Below are 17,668 nucleotides of genomic sequence, written 5' to 3' on the forward strand. Positions count from 1 at the left end.
TGCGCAGAGCCGCTTAGGGAGCTGTCCGTGTCAGTCGGTGCTGGAGTGTTTTCATTGAAGCTGCTTCTCCCTCCCCGGTCCACCGAAACAGACGGGAGCGATGGAGGAAGAGTTAAAATGCCCCGTTTGCGGTTCTCTCTTCAAGGACCCCATCCTCCTGCCGTGCTCCCACAATGTCTGCCTGGCCTGTGCTCGGAACATCACCGTCCAGACCCCGGAGGGGGAGACCCCGGTGCAAAGCCGAGCCTCGGGCAGCTCTGACTACGACTACCTGGACATGGACAAGATGAGCCTGTACAGCGAGACGGACAGCGGATACGGCTCCTACACGCCGTGCCAGCTCAAGTCTCCAAACGGGGTGCGGGTGTTTCCACCGGCCAACCACCACCGACACTGCTCCCTCACCTGCCCGCTGTGCCACCGGAGCGTCTCCCTGGATGAACGGGGGCTCCGGGGTTTCCCTCGGAACCGGCTGCTCGAGGCCATCGTGACGCGGTACCAGCAGAACCGCCGCTCCTCGGCCTCCTCGTCCTCCTCTTCTTCTTCTTCTTCGTCTTCTTCTTCTACAGCGGCGAAGTGCCAGCTGTGCGACCGCAACCCGGTGGACGCAACGGTTATGTGCGAGCAGTGCGACGTCTACTACTGTCACGCCTGCCAGCAGCGATGCCACCCGTCCCGCGGTCCGCTCGCCAAGCACCGCTTGGTGCCGCCGCCGCCGAACCGAGCCGCGGGAGGAGGTGCGGCAAGCGGAGGAGGCAGCGGCGGTCCGCTGCCGCCCGCTACCGCGCGGAAACCGGCGACCTGCGTGGACCACGAAGCGGAAAACTTCAGCATGTACTGCTACAGCTGCAAGATTCCGGTGTGTATGAAGTGTTTGGAGGAGGGGAAACACGCCAAACACGACGTCAAAACGCTGCCCATGATGTGGAAACAACACAAGGTGAGCGAACACACGCACACGCACACGCACACACACACACACACACACACACACACACACACACACACACACACACACACACACACACACACACACGCACTATCTCTCTCCCTCTGTCTCATAAACATTATAAGCCAACAGGCCTAAATGGCTTTTAAAGCCACAACTGTGAATTGGCTGAAGTCCATTCCCAAAGCTGTATGGCTTACACACTATTGCACACAGTCTCTCTCTCTCTCTCTCTCTCTCTCTCTCTCTCTCTCTCTCTCTCTCTCTCTCTCTCTCTCTCTCTCTCTCTCTCTCTCTCTCTCACATGCATGCACACACACTGTTAGGGACATTTGTATGCAGAAATACACCCACACACACACACACGAACACACTGTTTATTGCCTGATGTGCCTCAAGTTGAACAGCTTGTGTCAATCATAAGTCTTCATTTTTAACTGTTGCTATGTTGTGTTATATGTTGTTATAGTTAGTAACTTGTTAGTTATTATAGCTACAGACATACATGCCTTCAAACCAATTGCATCCTCATCTTATATGCATTCATATTTGTGTTGGCTATTTAAAATTGTGCAAACTACTGTAAATTCTCTTGAAAAATGGCAAAGCAAAGGGAGTGAAAGGATGCTATGAGGTGGAAATGTTAGTCCCAGAAGAACAACCCCATTGCAGTGCTGTGTTGAGTTTACTGTATATGGAGCAAATTGTAAATCAGAGAGCCCTGACTGATTCACGCAGGGAAATAATTACTGGAGGCGTAAAACCCTCGTGTGTGTGCAATGTGAGTCATTCCTTGATTATGTCAGCGTTGTGTTGCTATTTCATGCACTACTGGCTCACATGTACTGCATGTGTGTGTGTGTGTGTGTGTGTGTGTGTGTGTGTGTGAAATGTCAGTAGTGACTGTAGTGTGGGAAGCAGAGTTTGATGCATTTCCTCCGGCAAAATCAAGACAGGGATAAAAAAAAGAAAAGGAAAAACTAGGCTTTTATTCAAGTTTGAACAAATATGGTTTTAAAATACTTTGTTATATGTTTTTACTGCACCACATTTATTTAATCGCTATGGTTACATGATATGATCAGTTTAATATGCCAATAGTATATAAAGCTTTACATTGCTCTCATTGATGGGAAATAATATTCCAAAAAATATACGAATCCGATAAATAACACTTTATTAACACGCCATGTTTCATAGTGAGTCCTTTTTACTGTTGATGCTTTAAACTGATTTGCTGCCACTTCTGTACTTTTAATCAAGTAGAACGAAGGACTTTTACTTGTAATGGAGTATTTTATCATTGTGGTACTTATACTTTTACTTACGTAAAAGATCTTAGTGCTTCTTCACCCACTGCCTATTTAACAAAAGTGTGGCCCTGAATCATATGTTCTATATTTAGCTTTTATAGAAGCCAAAAAGCGTTAGCAGCACATTGAGACTGGTATTCTCCCTCAAGCTGTTGATGTGGGCAGATTAAAACATATTCAGGGGGTAAACCGATTGAGCTGTGTGTGCGTCCCATTTTCTTTTATATTGTGCATACTATGAAGATTTGAAAGCGTCAATTTCCCATGAAATGGCTGGACAAAACCCTGAAATATCACGCTGTACAGATGATCAAAAATGGGGCTGGTTGTTTAACTGTCTTAAAGTCTGATTTCTCCAACGTTATACATTATATATGTTTTGTTAAACGTTTATGGAAATCCGATGGTGAACAGAATTCAAGTTTGAGTTGAATTCGTGTTGTTTTAAAAGCAGCCCTCTGGATCTGGCTTGTATTCATTTGAAGAAACATTGTTCATTCACTGCATTCTGCTGGAACACAATTAGACGAAAACCCTGTTTTACCATCCAATCTCCCCCTTTCTCCACTCTCCCCCCTCTGCCTGCCAAAAACCACCCGTCTGTGTCATTAACGGATGATTAAAGTGATTGATGGTTTCATTTATTTTTGAATGAATCTTTCATTAATTTAAAAGTGTGCTGCGTGGAGGGGGGTCAACTCAGGTCACTCCTCTCAGGTTACAGTGGGATCTGACTTTGCTGTTGACATTTTGAACTTGAAGAATTCACAACCCAGAGTTGATTGCGTCAGGGGAGGTATGTGTAGCATTTTAACAATAACATTACCATAGTCCTTACGAATAATTATGCAAATAATTATACTGGTAAAAAAAGGCCCCATGGGCAGGAATCAAAAAGGGCTTTAAAGGAAAATCAATACTACCATTACCAGCATTTAACAAGCTGCCGGACTCTGTACAGGCCCAGACTACTTCCTGTGTTTAATACAGCCTTTCATAAGGCCATCAACATCATCACACCCAGGCTTCATAAGTGTAAATCAAAAGACAGTTTTCTCTGTCTCCTGCTAAGTGGGTCATCGGGACTAATCTCTCTGTCTGTGTGATTGGAAGCCTCCAGTCATTTATCCGTCACACGTTTCAGCCTCTTTCGCCTTCTTCTCTGGCTTTCACTCATTCACCTTCTATATGTCTGCCTCCCTTTACCTCCCCATCCCTGTTTCTTATTTACTCTCTCCTCCCCCCCTCATTACCCCCCCCCCCCCTCCCTGCCCATCCTCTATCTTTACCTCTTTCACCCTGTCCCATAAATGGACCGTGAAAATCCCATCAGAGTACAGGAGTGAGGGGGCGTCGCTAAGTAATGAGCAGCGTATGAATAAGAGATGGCCGCCACTTAGTTAATATGGTGTCCTTCGCGTTGAGGGAGATCGATGGCTGGCTGTCTTTCGTACCTCTCGGTCTGCACTTGGACAGGCTCCGAACAGCATGAGCTGAAATGGCTGTTGATTTTTTGAAGTGTCACTCAAAGCTGTTTTTCTTTTACTTTGGTGGGCAGCACGCTCTTCCTTTTTTTTTGGATGATTCTGTTGAAGTGGGGTATTGCTGCATCTCGTTAGCATCCTTTTCCTTCGTTATCTCCGTCTCATTCTTCTATTGTTTGAAATCAAAATGCATCTTCTTCTTCAAAATCCTCTTGCTGGGGACTGAGCTCGCATTTTGCCCACTGGCAACTCAGATCAACTATTGTCATTATGAAAATAAGGGACATTTCAAACACTTTTGTATTACACTGCACGAAAACCTAACAAACACTTTCCCAAAAGGCTACAATAGGCTTCTAAACTATTTTTTTTTTCTTAAGCTATGAAATTGAAAATACAAAATATAACTTTGTGCATTAGGAGGAGTGTTTCAGTTTGTTCTACCTTCGCAAAGTTTGACTTGCAAGCTTGTCAGCTTGTTGCGCTAAACTCGGCAAATGTTGCGAACAGCGTACGGCTAAATGTGTCCGGACGGAGCGTGTGCTTGTGAACTTTGGTTCCACTTACCGTGCATCAACCTACATACATTGCATTCTTTGAGAGTGTTACATCCCTCATGATAAGTGCATTTAGCAAATGTTTTGCAGCATTTCTGAGTGTGTGTGTGTTTTATGCTTTACAAGTCCTTTTGAGAATCCACTAATGTACAGAGATATATCAAGGGAAGACAGTTGGATCATCATTGTATTTGTTGCAAATCAAACACTCGTACATCATGAAGCAGCCCAGGGGTGACTATCCCACTACTACACACTCAGAGAGACTCAAATAAGCCTACACACACACACACACACACACACACTTCATTAGCGCACACATTCATTCGCGAGGCATAAGTATGCGGATGAACTTTCGCTGAGGGAATGCAGAGGAAGAAGCACTGATCCAGTTTCCTCTGATCAGTCGAGCAGAAAACACACTGTCTATTTAAATCACACACACACACACACACACACACACACACACACACACACACACACACACACACACACACACACACACACATGTGTGTTTGCGCGTGTGTTTTAGCATGTGTGTATATGTGTGAGCCAGCTCAGTCCAGTAAAGAGCAGCTGGCTCTGGCACTGCTCCGAGTTAAATATTAAAAACCACAAATGCGGAGTTGCTGGTTCTCCTGCTGCGTGTGTTTCAGTGTTTGCACCGTCATCTTCAGACCATTTTAGATTTGAAATGGGACGTTTGGCATATTGAAATCCACGCCTAAACATTCGTGGTGGATAACAGTAATGTCATTTGTGAACTGAGGCTGATAATTCATGTTTTGTGCCATAGGATGTGGACTATCATATCAAAGTTGTCCACCGTCCACCCTGAACACTATCCTGAACGAATGGTGTGTGGACGAAAAATGTAGCACAATTTGCATTGAAAAAAAACAACAACGTTGTCACTGAACATAAATAAAGCAGACATTATGTTCCCATAATTCCTAAGAGACAGGGTTGCTCCAGTGTGTTCAACTGTTGGATACGTCTAAACCTCACTTTCTCATAAAAACCTTTCACATCCTCCTGAATTTTACAAACCCATGCGCTCTGTTGCTTCCAAACACCTTTAACTTGGCTGGTTAAACAATATAACATTCAACACATCTGCCTCTCCTGCCTTTCCCAAAATAGATCCTCTTTCCTCAGATGTTATAGTCTGTCGTCTACTTTGGCCCGACGGCGTTTTAGAATGACTGCGCGGTGCCTCAAAGATTGGACCATTACTACTGAGCGAGGACTGATGCGGGATCTGTATTTAGCACCCAAGTTTAATTGCTCCCTCGGTATTTTGAGCTGCTCCGACAGGAGGCCATTTAGAGTCACGTCTCTCCTCAAACTTCCCAGCTGGTTTACTTTCATGTTGTTCTTCTGGGATTTGTACTTCTCTAAACCTAACCTGTTGTTGTCTTCCAGACATGCTGCTTTAGGTCTGTTTTTTTGGGGGGATAATTCATCCTTCACATTTGGGATCATTCAGCTCAAATTGTGATTTGCTTAAGAGGGTAGCACGGCTTCTTTCTGGTTTGTTTTAGTCCACACTTTGAGTCATTGTGGCTTGGAAAGGCTGAACATTTCTCAGATCAGTCTTGAACCAAACCTGATGTACAAATGCTGTCTTTGTTTTACACCTGACCATTATTTTTTTTTAAATGGCAAAAACAGCTTCCTACCACCAAAATCAGTTTTCATACACTAGAACTAATTTCTTAATATATTTCAGGTGACGAATAGGCCATGAAGTTGGTGAAGCATGTATACTTTTTTTCTACATACAGTATATTATATGAACAAAATGCCCAACAGTCTTCCGGTTGGTCAGCTGCTGGTCTCGATTGATTCTCAGGATGATTTCTAGTCTTAAATCTCACAGTGGAAGTTATGCTATTACACTGTCCACGAATATAATTTACTTACGATGTTAAAGAGGAATAAAATACCATGCAAGTGGAAAATTAGCACTAAAGATCCCGAAGAACGTAACTGATTTTTTTTTTTTTAAATGGGCCATCCACCAAGTGTTGAAGTAGAGAGAACGAGAGAAACCCAGATGGTCAGTGGGCAGATGATTTGGATTTGTTCTGGTATAGTAACATGAGTCACTATCAACACAGTTGGTGTGGAAGGAAGGCTGGTTAGTACCAACTATTGTTTATCCTGGGGAACACTCTCCAGGTTCGACCGACTTGACACCTGTGACACAGTTCTGCCCTCCATCAAGAAGGTGAATTATCAAGACAGAGACAATATTGTATGGTCTGTCCCGTCTCCACTGTGGCACTTAAATGTGTCATGTTTTAGATATAATTCGTTTGCATTCACTGGCGTCCTTAAAATGCATCTCCCTCGCCAGATTCGTCACTTCCACTCATGTTAAATCATTTAATATTAACAGTAAACATTGTCTCTCGCTTGTTTTCTCGTCCGCAGGGACTCTGACAAAACATTTTGACAAGCATGTTGCTGTCTGAGCTGCCTGCGGCCCGTTTTCTGTGATGTGGTTTATTTCTGTTCATGAAGCTTTTATGTGGCTACTGCTATGAAGTATTGAATATTTCTATAATACATCTATGCATTTACGTACAACATCACAGAATCACGCTGGCAGGCCACGGCTGTCAGAGCATATTCTAAATTTGAATATATATTTGAATAGTAATAAGCAGATATTCAAATATGAAAATGAATATTCTCTCATGAAAAAAAGGCAGCAGTAGCTGTCTGCCTGGCGTGTGGCGGTAGTCACACTTTCATTGACTGAAAATGAAATGTAACCTGAGGTCGAGCTGAACGATGAATAAATCAACAGCAACCGTAATGATGACAGAGGGAGTGACACCGTGTCACCTCTGGGGCTTCTCAGACATGACTGTCAGAAACGGTTCACTGATAAAAGCACTATTAACACGTCGGAGGATTTTGCAAAGGCCGCCAATTGGTTTTTAAATGCTTAAGAAACAGGAGGTCTTAAAAATCTACATTCAAGTCAAATATCTTGCGAGCCAAATCAAATTGATTACAGGATATTCAGCCTTTCAACCTTTGTTTCATTATTGTACATTTAATACTTGACTTCTTTCTTTAGAGGGATTGTGTAAAGTGCGATAAAGTAGTCCATGAATTTGACATTTCAACATATTCAAATGTTATCAGGCAGACGTTCTACACTGTGTTCAGACTCAGACATAATAAAGCAGCTGAACTTGTGTGGGCCACACAGAAAACTGATCAATCCATAAAGAATCTGACCAAGAAGCAGAATCGATAATAGCGTTGGCATCAAACATGTTATCAATTCCCATCCCGAGAGAAGAGTAGTAGCTTTTGCGTTGCCTGTGATTTGTGAATCTACTCGTGCTTTTATCTCCTCTAAAGCCAGACTCAGTAGGAGGAAGGTTGTGATTTAAAAGCAGAGAAGCAGCTTCTGATCTCACTCAGACTACAGGTTTGGAAAGTGACTCATGCTACAGTAATAACCATCTCCATCAGCTCCTATTTCCTACAGATACAGTATATTATGGTCATTTTATGAGACAGTCTGAACATGTTTCAGTTCTAATGACATTAGAAAAATAACTGGTCACCTCATATCATGTCTTGATAAGAGCACGAGATGAAGACACTGTTCTGATTTTGTCAGTGTAACCAGGAGTGTGTAATATCCGATGTCTCCTTCCGCCTCGGGCTGCATTACAAGGAATTACTACAATTTTATCAGCAAAAATAGGTGCTTTCATCTCCCAGAGACGCTCTTACTGAGGCAATTAATAGCGAGTGCCGAACTGTGCCGACTGACTGTGCCTGACTAACCTCATTCCAGATGGCAGCACGCCGACCATGACAGGTCAGCCTTACTCGCCTGTTACCTCAGGCCCAGCAACACACACAGAAACAAAAGACCAAAATGTAGCACAGTGCCGCGAAGGACAATGCATGGAATGAAAAACACAATTATTCTCATTGTCCGTGGCAAGTCCGACAGTTTTATAGAAGCGCAATTTTAAATATATGCAGAACTCTTTTAAGAGGTTGTAGGATCAGGAACCTAATTTCAATTGTAACCTCGACCCTAAAACCAAGTCTTAACCAGAAAATACATGGTTAACCTTGTTGTGACCGGATTTATGTCCTCACATGGCAGCTCGTGTGCCTTTAATGTGTTCCTCACAATGTCATGAGTGGGCTACATAGCAAACACACACACACACACGCACACACACACGCACGCACACACACACACACACACACACACACACACACACACACACACACACACACACACACACACACACACACACACACACACACACACACACACACAGAGTAACTCAAGGCTGTGCTGCTGGACTTGTTCATTGAATGTAGGTTAATGCACACTTTACACTTCCTCTCTTCTGGCTGCAACACAGCAGACGGACTCTGCAGAAAGAATGTGTGTGTTGCTGTTGTTAACCCAGTATGGTGTGTGTGTGTGTGTGTGTGTGTGTGTCAGAGAGAGAGAGAGAGAGAGAGAGAGGGAGAGAGAGTGCACTTGTGATCTATTTCTGGTAGCAACATGAGTGCTGATGCCAGACCTCTGAGAAGAGTTTCTCTGGACATCCTATAATGGAACAATGAGCTTCGTTACCATGGTTGCAAGCAGCTGCTAATTCATTAGGAAGCCCAGTAGATTAAACGTCAGATGACATGCTCATAGATGAGTACTATGTGTGTGTGCCAGCTTCTGTAACATTTGCTGTAGTGTAACAGTGAAGAGAAGCGTTATGAAATCCTAACAGACAAATCAACTCTCTCTCCGTAATACAGTCATCATGTTCAACAAACCGAATTTGTACTTGTTTTATGACAATTACGCCCATGGCGATCTACCTTCCCTCTTTATTTATTAATACGGAAGATGCCCTGATCAATTATTGATTAGAGGGGCTGTTCTTCTTTGCTCTGCAGCTCTTTTGTTGCCTCGCCGCTCTCTCCTCAGAAGCTAACACCCACGAGGAAAAGTCAGGGTGATAAAACGGTGCTTCCTCCTGGAGCTCATTCAGACAGCTCATTCAGACAGCTCTGGCTGTAGCCGCGGTTTATCTAAGACGACTCGGGAGGAATCCATTCCTCTGCAAAGGATGTGACAGTGTTGTGTTCTGGTTGGGTGGCAAACTGTGAAAGATCTCATCGTGAGAAGGAAGAAGAAGTGGAAGCATTCGATGTTGCTTTTTCTCCCTCAGCAGGGACTTGCTTTTGATAAATTGATGAATAAAGGAACATAAAGTTGAACTTGAGCTTCACATTGTAGAGTGATGTATTAGTAATGTTTTAGTCCACGACATTCAGGCACGCTCAGTTCAAAAGTTTGTGAGTATGCAAAAGATGCTGACTTGCAAAGGTGAAGCAGGCTTTTGCACAGCTGCACCGGACACGTTAGAGCACTGAACCACATCCTATAAATATTGATGGTTTACATATAGATGGTTAAAATGCTTCATGGAGCAGTTTAAAAAGGCAATCATGGCTTTCTGCTCTGTACGGAGAATAACCTCTGCTCCACATGTTGGTTTTCTGGGTTACGGTTTGCAACATTTGCAAAACACTTTGGTCAAGTTGGTTTGTTAGTCACGCTAGTGGTGCAGCTCGAGGTAGGACCACGTTGGTCCGTCGGTCCATCCCTTTGGTCCAGATTGAAATATCTCAACAACTACCGGATGGATTACCTTAAAATCAGACAATAAGGACTTATGACCAAATACCTGCCAAGCTAGCGAAGTTCCTGTGTGTTTTGTGCAAATTAACAAATGTTACCATGCTAACATGCTAAATAAGATTGTGAGAATGGTGAACATTATACCCGCTAAACATCAGCGTTTCAACCTTGTTATTGCGAGCATGTTAACGCGCTGACGTTAGCATTTAGCTCAAAGAACCGCTGTGCCTATAGGTGCAGTCTAACAGAGCTGCTAGCATGGCTGTAGCCTTGTGGCTTTTGTGCAAGTCATTTTTAGCATTATTAGTTTGCGTTCTCCTGTGGATCATTATGTATTAAATCAGGCGGAATGACACGATAATATTGTTTTTAAAGCCACATGGAAATATATCCGCTGTTACTCCCGCATCATATTAAATTGAAAGCACATTTCGCTGCTTAAATATAGTAAATATGGCCACTATGACTACTTGACTGCACAAGACCAAAACTGAGCAATCCTGAAATATTTATTCGTTCATTGTGGATTTGTCTTTCCTGATATTTGGGTATTATTTTCTTTTTGCTGTGGCTCGGCTGATTCTTGTTTTGGTTGGGCTGGAGGATATCGTATCAGCCTTAAAATGGCTGTGTAGCAGAGCAGCAGAGGAATTGGGAGGCTGGGTGATGGTGGATGAGAGGATGAAGAGGAGGAAGGGGAAAGGAGATTGATTTTGACCTCCACCAGATGTGAAACACTAATACTGTAACACAGCTGGCTGGCTAGACTGAGAGGGGGACATACTGGTTGTTCTGGTTTGTATATACTGTATATATATATATATATATATATATATATATATATATATATGTCTCTGGCAAGGCAAATTCATGTGGTGGTTGGGTGAATTTGGATTAGATTAGATAATTAGTCATTGGAGAGTACCTGTGATGTGATGAAGAACAGACAGTTGATTGATTACATACAGTATCTATTGTAAACTTGATCATTACTGCATAGATTATTTTTTTTTAATTAGAAGTGATTATATGACAACAATTTATAAACATGGTTACTATCTTCCTTTGTTTAAAAGGGTGAGATGTACATTCCCATGATGGTGCAAACAGTGCCTGTGTTCTGTGTGTTGATGATCATATAATTTAGCCTTAAAAAAACAACTAAAACATGAAAGGAAAACAATATTTTTGGAAGTAGATACAGTGTTAAATGATTGACTGTGAACTCTGAGTGTGCACCGTGACGCACAGAGTGGAGATTGTGAAGGCAGCTGCATCTCCTGTGATGTATCAGGAACCGGCTCTCGGTTGTAGCCAGATTCACCCTGCAATCTGCCACTTATTCTCTTTGGATCTTCATGTGGTATGATTATTATTTGTGTCTCGCAATGGATCTTGAAGGACCCCAGCAGCATTTTAACCAAATGTTGTTCATTAATACGCTTCATGTTTCTGCTCAAGGAAGTCAGTTTTCTTTTGGGAGAAGTGGATTCATTCTAGGCTGCTTTCTTTCATCACAACTTAGTGATCATGGTGCAGAGCTTTATAAAGGAAGGAGAAGAGGGGATTTGTGCTCTACTGATTCATAAAAGTAGAACCTTATTTATCACCAAGTACGCCATTGGGAGATGTTTGGGTGTAAAAATTTAAAGCGAGGGAGGGTAAATGAAAACAGAGGACGTAAAGGCTTGTGAATGCAAATGAGAAGAAATAAAAAGGGTAAGTAGAGGTAAATGAGGGGGTTCAGCCCCTCCTCCGCCTGGTCCTCTCCGTGTCCTCCTGGGTATCATTCTGACAAGGTCAACACCACCATCCACCATTCCCCGGCTGACAGCCAAACACATAAGAGCTGCCTATTGTTCCCCTGAGGGTCACAGTGACCCCCCATCTTCTCTCTGAGATTACTCACCACAACTGTTTCTCCACAACATGAGCAGAGTTTCCTTAAGGTGACTGAACATTAACTGGAAATGAAAAAGTTTAAATTTTTCAGCACATGCAATGATTCACATTGGAGCATGCTGGTCTTTTTTTTTAAAGAAAGTACAGTATATGCAGTCTTTTTTCAGATGCAAACATGATATTTGAATAAAGTTTATTTAAAAAATGACACGCGCCTTCTTAGGTGCTGACAGCAGGACTCAACTGCGAACAATGCATTTTGCCACAGGCCTCGTCAGGCTCATGACAAGGCATGAAATCCCTTCATTCCAACTGTACTGAACACCGATCTCCAGCGTATGCCGTTTAGTCATCACAACCAAAGCATGTGACACTTCATAGACTGGAGAAAACTTTGCCACTAAACATAATCAGAAATCAGACAGAAATGACATTTCATCCATAAAGTATTTGGCATATATAGTATATAAAAGGTCATTAATGGGAGACAGGGTTGTTATTTTAGGGGTGTGTTGTAGTCAGTCGTTGCCAGTGGCCATTTACCAATAATAATTACAACCATGATTCCATATTTTAACACTGAGTCTGTTTACGAGGCTAATATCTGCACTGACAGGTCCAGAAGTCAAACTAGCTGGAAGTTCAAAACACTCCTTCCCGCTCTCCATTTTCCCGCCGTTTCATTGTGATCTCCTGAATCCGTTTGGCTGCGTCCTCCTCTACATCCTGCTATCTGCTGAGCTGAATTCATCAGTGAACCAACACAGCTGTGCCTCCACGAATGTCACTGGTCTCTCTGAATGTCACAGACTGAATAAATGGTCCTCCATCGCTCCTATAATAAGATAACGAGATAATAGCACTTGTCTCTGAGAGGAGTGCTGAAGGGTGCTGACAGCGGGAAAAAGAAAAAATGACACTCCCGTTCAGAGGAGTAGCGAAAGATGAAAAAGGTCAAGGGGAGAGGAACAAAAGAAACAAAGGATTTCCAAATGTACAGTTCTGTTCTGCAGGTGCGACGATCCTCGCTGAGATGAATTCCATTTCTTATCATCTCCTGTTGTTGTGCACTTTCAATTTCCCTTTCATCTGGATGATTTTCTCGTGTTTCCCTTTTGTTCCAAATCTCTTCAGTGGCTGATCCCTCTCCCTGCAGGGCAGACTTGTCACATTTCTACACTGTGACACACAGTTTTACTGGGGTCTCCTGTAGGTCAACGCATCGTGTAACCAAAGTTAGACCTGGACATGGTGAAGACGGAGTATTCAGGCTTCGACGAAGAGCTGTCTTATGAAGTGGTGTTATTATAAAACCTCTAAAAATGTCTTTTTTGCATTATTTTCTTGCTTTGAAAACATTTTATTTTAAATGAGCTTAGAATGCTGTTGTTTTTTTCAAAAAAAGTAAATAGCATTCAATCCCAAACAAGTTATGTTGAACATTTCTACACGACCCCTTAATCTACATCAGTAACAGAAAGACTAAGGCAACAACAAGCCAGTAGTTGTATTTGTAAGGAGCAACTTCAAAGCATTGGTTTGTGGGATAAGGAAAACCTATGGAGAGATGAATTGTGAGCAAATATAATTGTATAACTGTGATGACGGAGACGTGGCCTCTTCAGAGTTAACAAATAAACAGCTTAAATCCGTTGATGTCTTACAGCCTCATGGTCAGTTCTGTAATCTATTTAAACAGCTGCTCTAATTAATTAGAGCACATGAGCAGTTTGTTGGCTTGGTGAAGACACATGAGGACTGTCGGAATATCTGCAAACTAACGTTAAGCGTTTATGTTCAGCTAATTCTAAAGTATCTAACAATAAATCAGATATTGTTGGTGGAAATCTGCAGCAGTACATGGTGATAGTATATTGTAGTATAATATATAGAGTGCTGCAGGAATGAGTCCTAAAATCAAGAAATTAGTTAGAACTCTTGTCTCAAAGGCAATAGTTTTGTTGAATGGGTTATTAGTTAGATGCCTGTGGTTAACACAAGCTTAAGACATTTTAACATTATGGTCTATGATATAAAATACGTCAGTAAATACCCCTCTTGTGAATTTTGAAGCTTTTACGTGCCTTAAAAAAGGCGCTTGCTAACAAGTGGCTTGATGAGACTACTAAACGTCTTCACCCCGAAACACTTGTCCGCCTTCAGTTTAGTGACCTGAAGTCATGTGACCATGGTGTGGTTTGTTTGTAGCTTGTGCTATAAATAGCGGATGCTTTAGTGGCAAAGAGCAGATGTTGTGGCAGAAAACACATGAAATATGTTGTCAGATAATATTTTACTGATATGTTCAGTATCAACATTTTTGCAGCTTGTCCGAAAACTGCATTTCGGATGTTGTTGTCTTTCCTGTTTTTATATTTCATGATATGCAAATTAGTAATAAGTAAGTTCTAGGAGACAGGCTTGTACCTGTACATGCAGCTTAACTGGGTATTATTTATAATCTTTTGTGGTGTGCGACAGCTACCTTATTTTACTTCTGTTTGTATTTGTTGTTGTAACAATCTTTAATGCAGCTCTCTCTTGGAAAGGAGACTTTAATGTCAATGAGACTTTACCTGGTTAAGTAACGACACAAGAACACTGTGGCCGCTCTGACAAAGTCCCCTCACAGCCCGCCTTCCACACAATGCATGCTGGGATGGCTCCAGCTCCCCACCAGCCTGAAAAAGAAGTAGCTGGTTAAAAAAAATCAATGAATGAATAAAAGAAGGTCACCATAGTAAATGAGGGAGCAGCCAGGCAGGTGGGTGGATGCAGCTCAGAACTTTGACCTGATGAGCAGCAGTGGAGTTAAATGAATGTAGAACCAGACAAACAAGGGAGGAGGGAATGTGCCAGGACAGCCGTCGCATGGCACATCCGTCATCCCCTTGTTAGCATCTTGGCATGCAAACACACACACACACACACACACACACACACACACACACACACACACACACACACACACACACACACACACACACACACACAAACACAGGCCAGACAGCTTGCTGGGCCAGATGGCCTCTTGGTGAGGAGCAGTAAGGAGCTGCACAGAAGGGTTAGGTTGATTCATGAACCATGACCTCCACACGGCCCTCCTCCTGACTCCGGAGAGCACGTGCATAGAAGAGTGACTGATAGAGATAAGATCAGTGTGTGTGTGTGGTGTGTGTGTGGTGTGTGTGGTGTGTGGGGGTGGAGTGGTTATTGTGGCGATGTGGAGAGGGGATTATGCATACAGTGCACGTATGTGTGTGTTGGGAGATTTGCTTTCAACCATAACCAAGGGAATGGTGACAGGGGAGAAACGTATAATGATCTTCACTAATACAGAGGGAATAGATGATTACAAGGTTTATAGAGTTTATAGATTTTTTATTATATCCCACATTAGAGGATATATATTAAATTATTAATTGTGTTTAGCCATTTAGTCTTGGGTGAAAAACATACAATAATAGAGCTCAACTGATGTGTGCAGGAAAGGATCCTTCCTTCCAGAGGTGTATACAAAGCACATCAAATAGATTGGTTGGTTACATAATATCATATATTATGAACAATAAAATAAGTGCCTTAATATATAATGGCTACCTAATCATTTTGAATGAATGGTTAAGTAGCCTTCGTTAAATCTGTGATGTCAGAATATATTTTATCCTTGATTTCCTTTTTCAGCACTTTCTTACACAGTTTAAAAAAATCATGGAAATGACTTTCAATGGTAGAACAAGAATTTGTGTTTTTGAAGAATATAATGATCACACGTCCATGCTCCATGTAGCAAACACAACTGTTATTTGGGATTTTTTTAAACAAAAAAGGAGGTCTGCCCACTTCATATCGCCTTCTGGCTCTGTGTGTGAGTGGGAGTGTGTGTATGAAGAGGAGCAGGTGGGAAATGTGGGTGTGGCGACAGTGGAGCCGATTCATCACAGCTTGGCACATGTGTGTAAGAGTGTGTGTGTTTCCTTTGTCCTGTCTTTCTTATTTACCAGTGACTGATGCACACACACAGTGACTGAACATGAGAGTGTAGTCAGAGCGCAGTTGCATTATCTATTTTACTATTTTTATTGGAAGAGAGACTTAAAATGTGCAGAGAAGGATCCCGGAGGTCAAACATATTAATTAACTTGTGAGATCGGCACCACTATTATCTTATCTTTGCTAGTAGCTGCAGGACCAAGATGTATTGTACATTTTCTTCATCTTTTAATATGCAAATTATCTTAACAGCATAAACAGCTGTTGATAGTGATATAGAAAATATTTAACATCGTAAATGTACGTCCCCTATGGCTACTCAATAGAAATTAGGTAGACAATTATGGGTAAGCGCTCCATTTAGGAGAAAACAAATAGAGACAATTTAGTGAGGATCAGTACTCCAATTAAAGCTCTGGCTTACAAAATGTTTGGCTTATATTGAAGATAAAATGTATTTTATATTTATATATATATGCATATACATATATATGTGTATTGAGGTGACATGCTTTTTTTTTTTGCAAATAGCGCTTTTATTTTATAAATGTATGATGATTCTAAGGTATTTTTCGTTTTATAAATCCTGTTTTGGTATAAATGTTATTCTGGATTTTGAAGTCTTTACTGTGACTTTGCTGCGTGTCGACAAGCATCAGAAAACCAAATGTCTAGAATTAGTTTTATATTAATTCTCGGTAGTTCGTTTCATTTTGCTTTGTGTTGAAGTGTTGCTGTTACTATAAAGTAACAGGAAGTGACTTGTTTTCCAGTAGTTTAGATCACAATCCTATCTATATTATAAAGTGCATACAGTGTTATTAAAACAATGCAGAGTCTCGGCCTGTGAGAAGGGGTCCCAAGGATTTTGCTCCAGGCTAGGATCAGATGTAATCTGAGCATCCAGGGGGGGGTTAAATGATTACATAACCACCGATTTAGAATAAGCCTCAAAGCGTCAATGGTTACACAGTAAGGGAAGAGCCTTGATTCAGCCTTATCCACACAGTCTTGCAGTAATATCTGACAGATCAATTCTATTGTTTTGAGGTCACGTGTATATATGTAATGTTCTATCTTCCTCATATCAAGAGAAATGTCGGTAGTAGTGCCATGTCTAGGGCAAAGATTTAAAGAATACGTTTGAAATATAAAACTAAATATAATACTTGCCAAACTATTTAAGATGACTGAAGCTGCCTGAAAAATCCCACTTTTTTTTTCAAATGTAATTTAATCGTTATGTGTATTTCTTTCTGTGTGTCTCTGCAGTGCCAGATCTCCCAGGCCCTGAACGGGATCTCCGACAAAGCTAAAGATGCCAAGGAGTTTCTGGTTCAACTCAAGAACATGCTGCAGCAGATACAGGTAACACCACCGCTTAACACCTGTGCACTTAACACTGTGTGAAACATACTGTTTACACATCTCTCAATCCCATATGTACAAGTGTAGATTAGAAGATGCCATGCCATGTTAAGATAGCTCTATTTTTGAAAAATGCTGAATGTTTTTGTCAGCAGGAATAAATCATTGGTGTACTAGGACTAGGACTTTGTAATAGAAGAGGCAGGCAGATGCAAATTTCCTCTCTAACATTATCCCAATTAACATCAGCCTGTATGCTGATGTTCAGCAGGTGGAACTGGGACACACTTGTTGTGTATTTCTGCAAGTGGTTGTTTCAAAGCCTCAGGATTTCTAGGGTCTCAGGATCCCCATGAAGGTCTGGCTGTGCAAGATTGTACCAGAACCAGTATCCATGC

General features: G+C 41.9%; 1 protein-coding gene across 1 annotated transcript in view; it reads left to right on the top strand.

The window, feature by feature from the left end:
* The window catches only part of trim67 (tripartite motif containing 67), a gene marked incomplete at its 3' end in the record, with an annotated part of 39,262 nt that continues 21,594 nt past the window's right edge, over positions 1-17,668 (top strand). Inside the window, exons 1-2 of the mRNA XM_079179818.1 lie at positions 1-940; positions 17,175-17,270. Coding sequence (XP_079035944.1) covers positions 101-940; positions 17,175-17,270 — 936 coding nt within the window. The 5' untranslated portion in view covers positions 1-100. The remainder of the gene's footprint in view (positions 941-17,174; positions 17,271-17,668) is intronic.

This window comes from Pholis gunnellus, assembly GCF_910591455.1.
Source record: "Pholis gunnellus genome assembly, chromosome: 19".
In the NCBI taxonomy this organism is placed as follows: domain Eukaryota; kingdom Metazoa; phylum Chordata; class Actinopteri; order Perciformes; family Pholidae; genus Pholis; species Pholis gunnellus.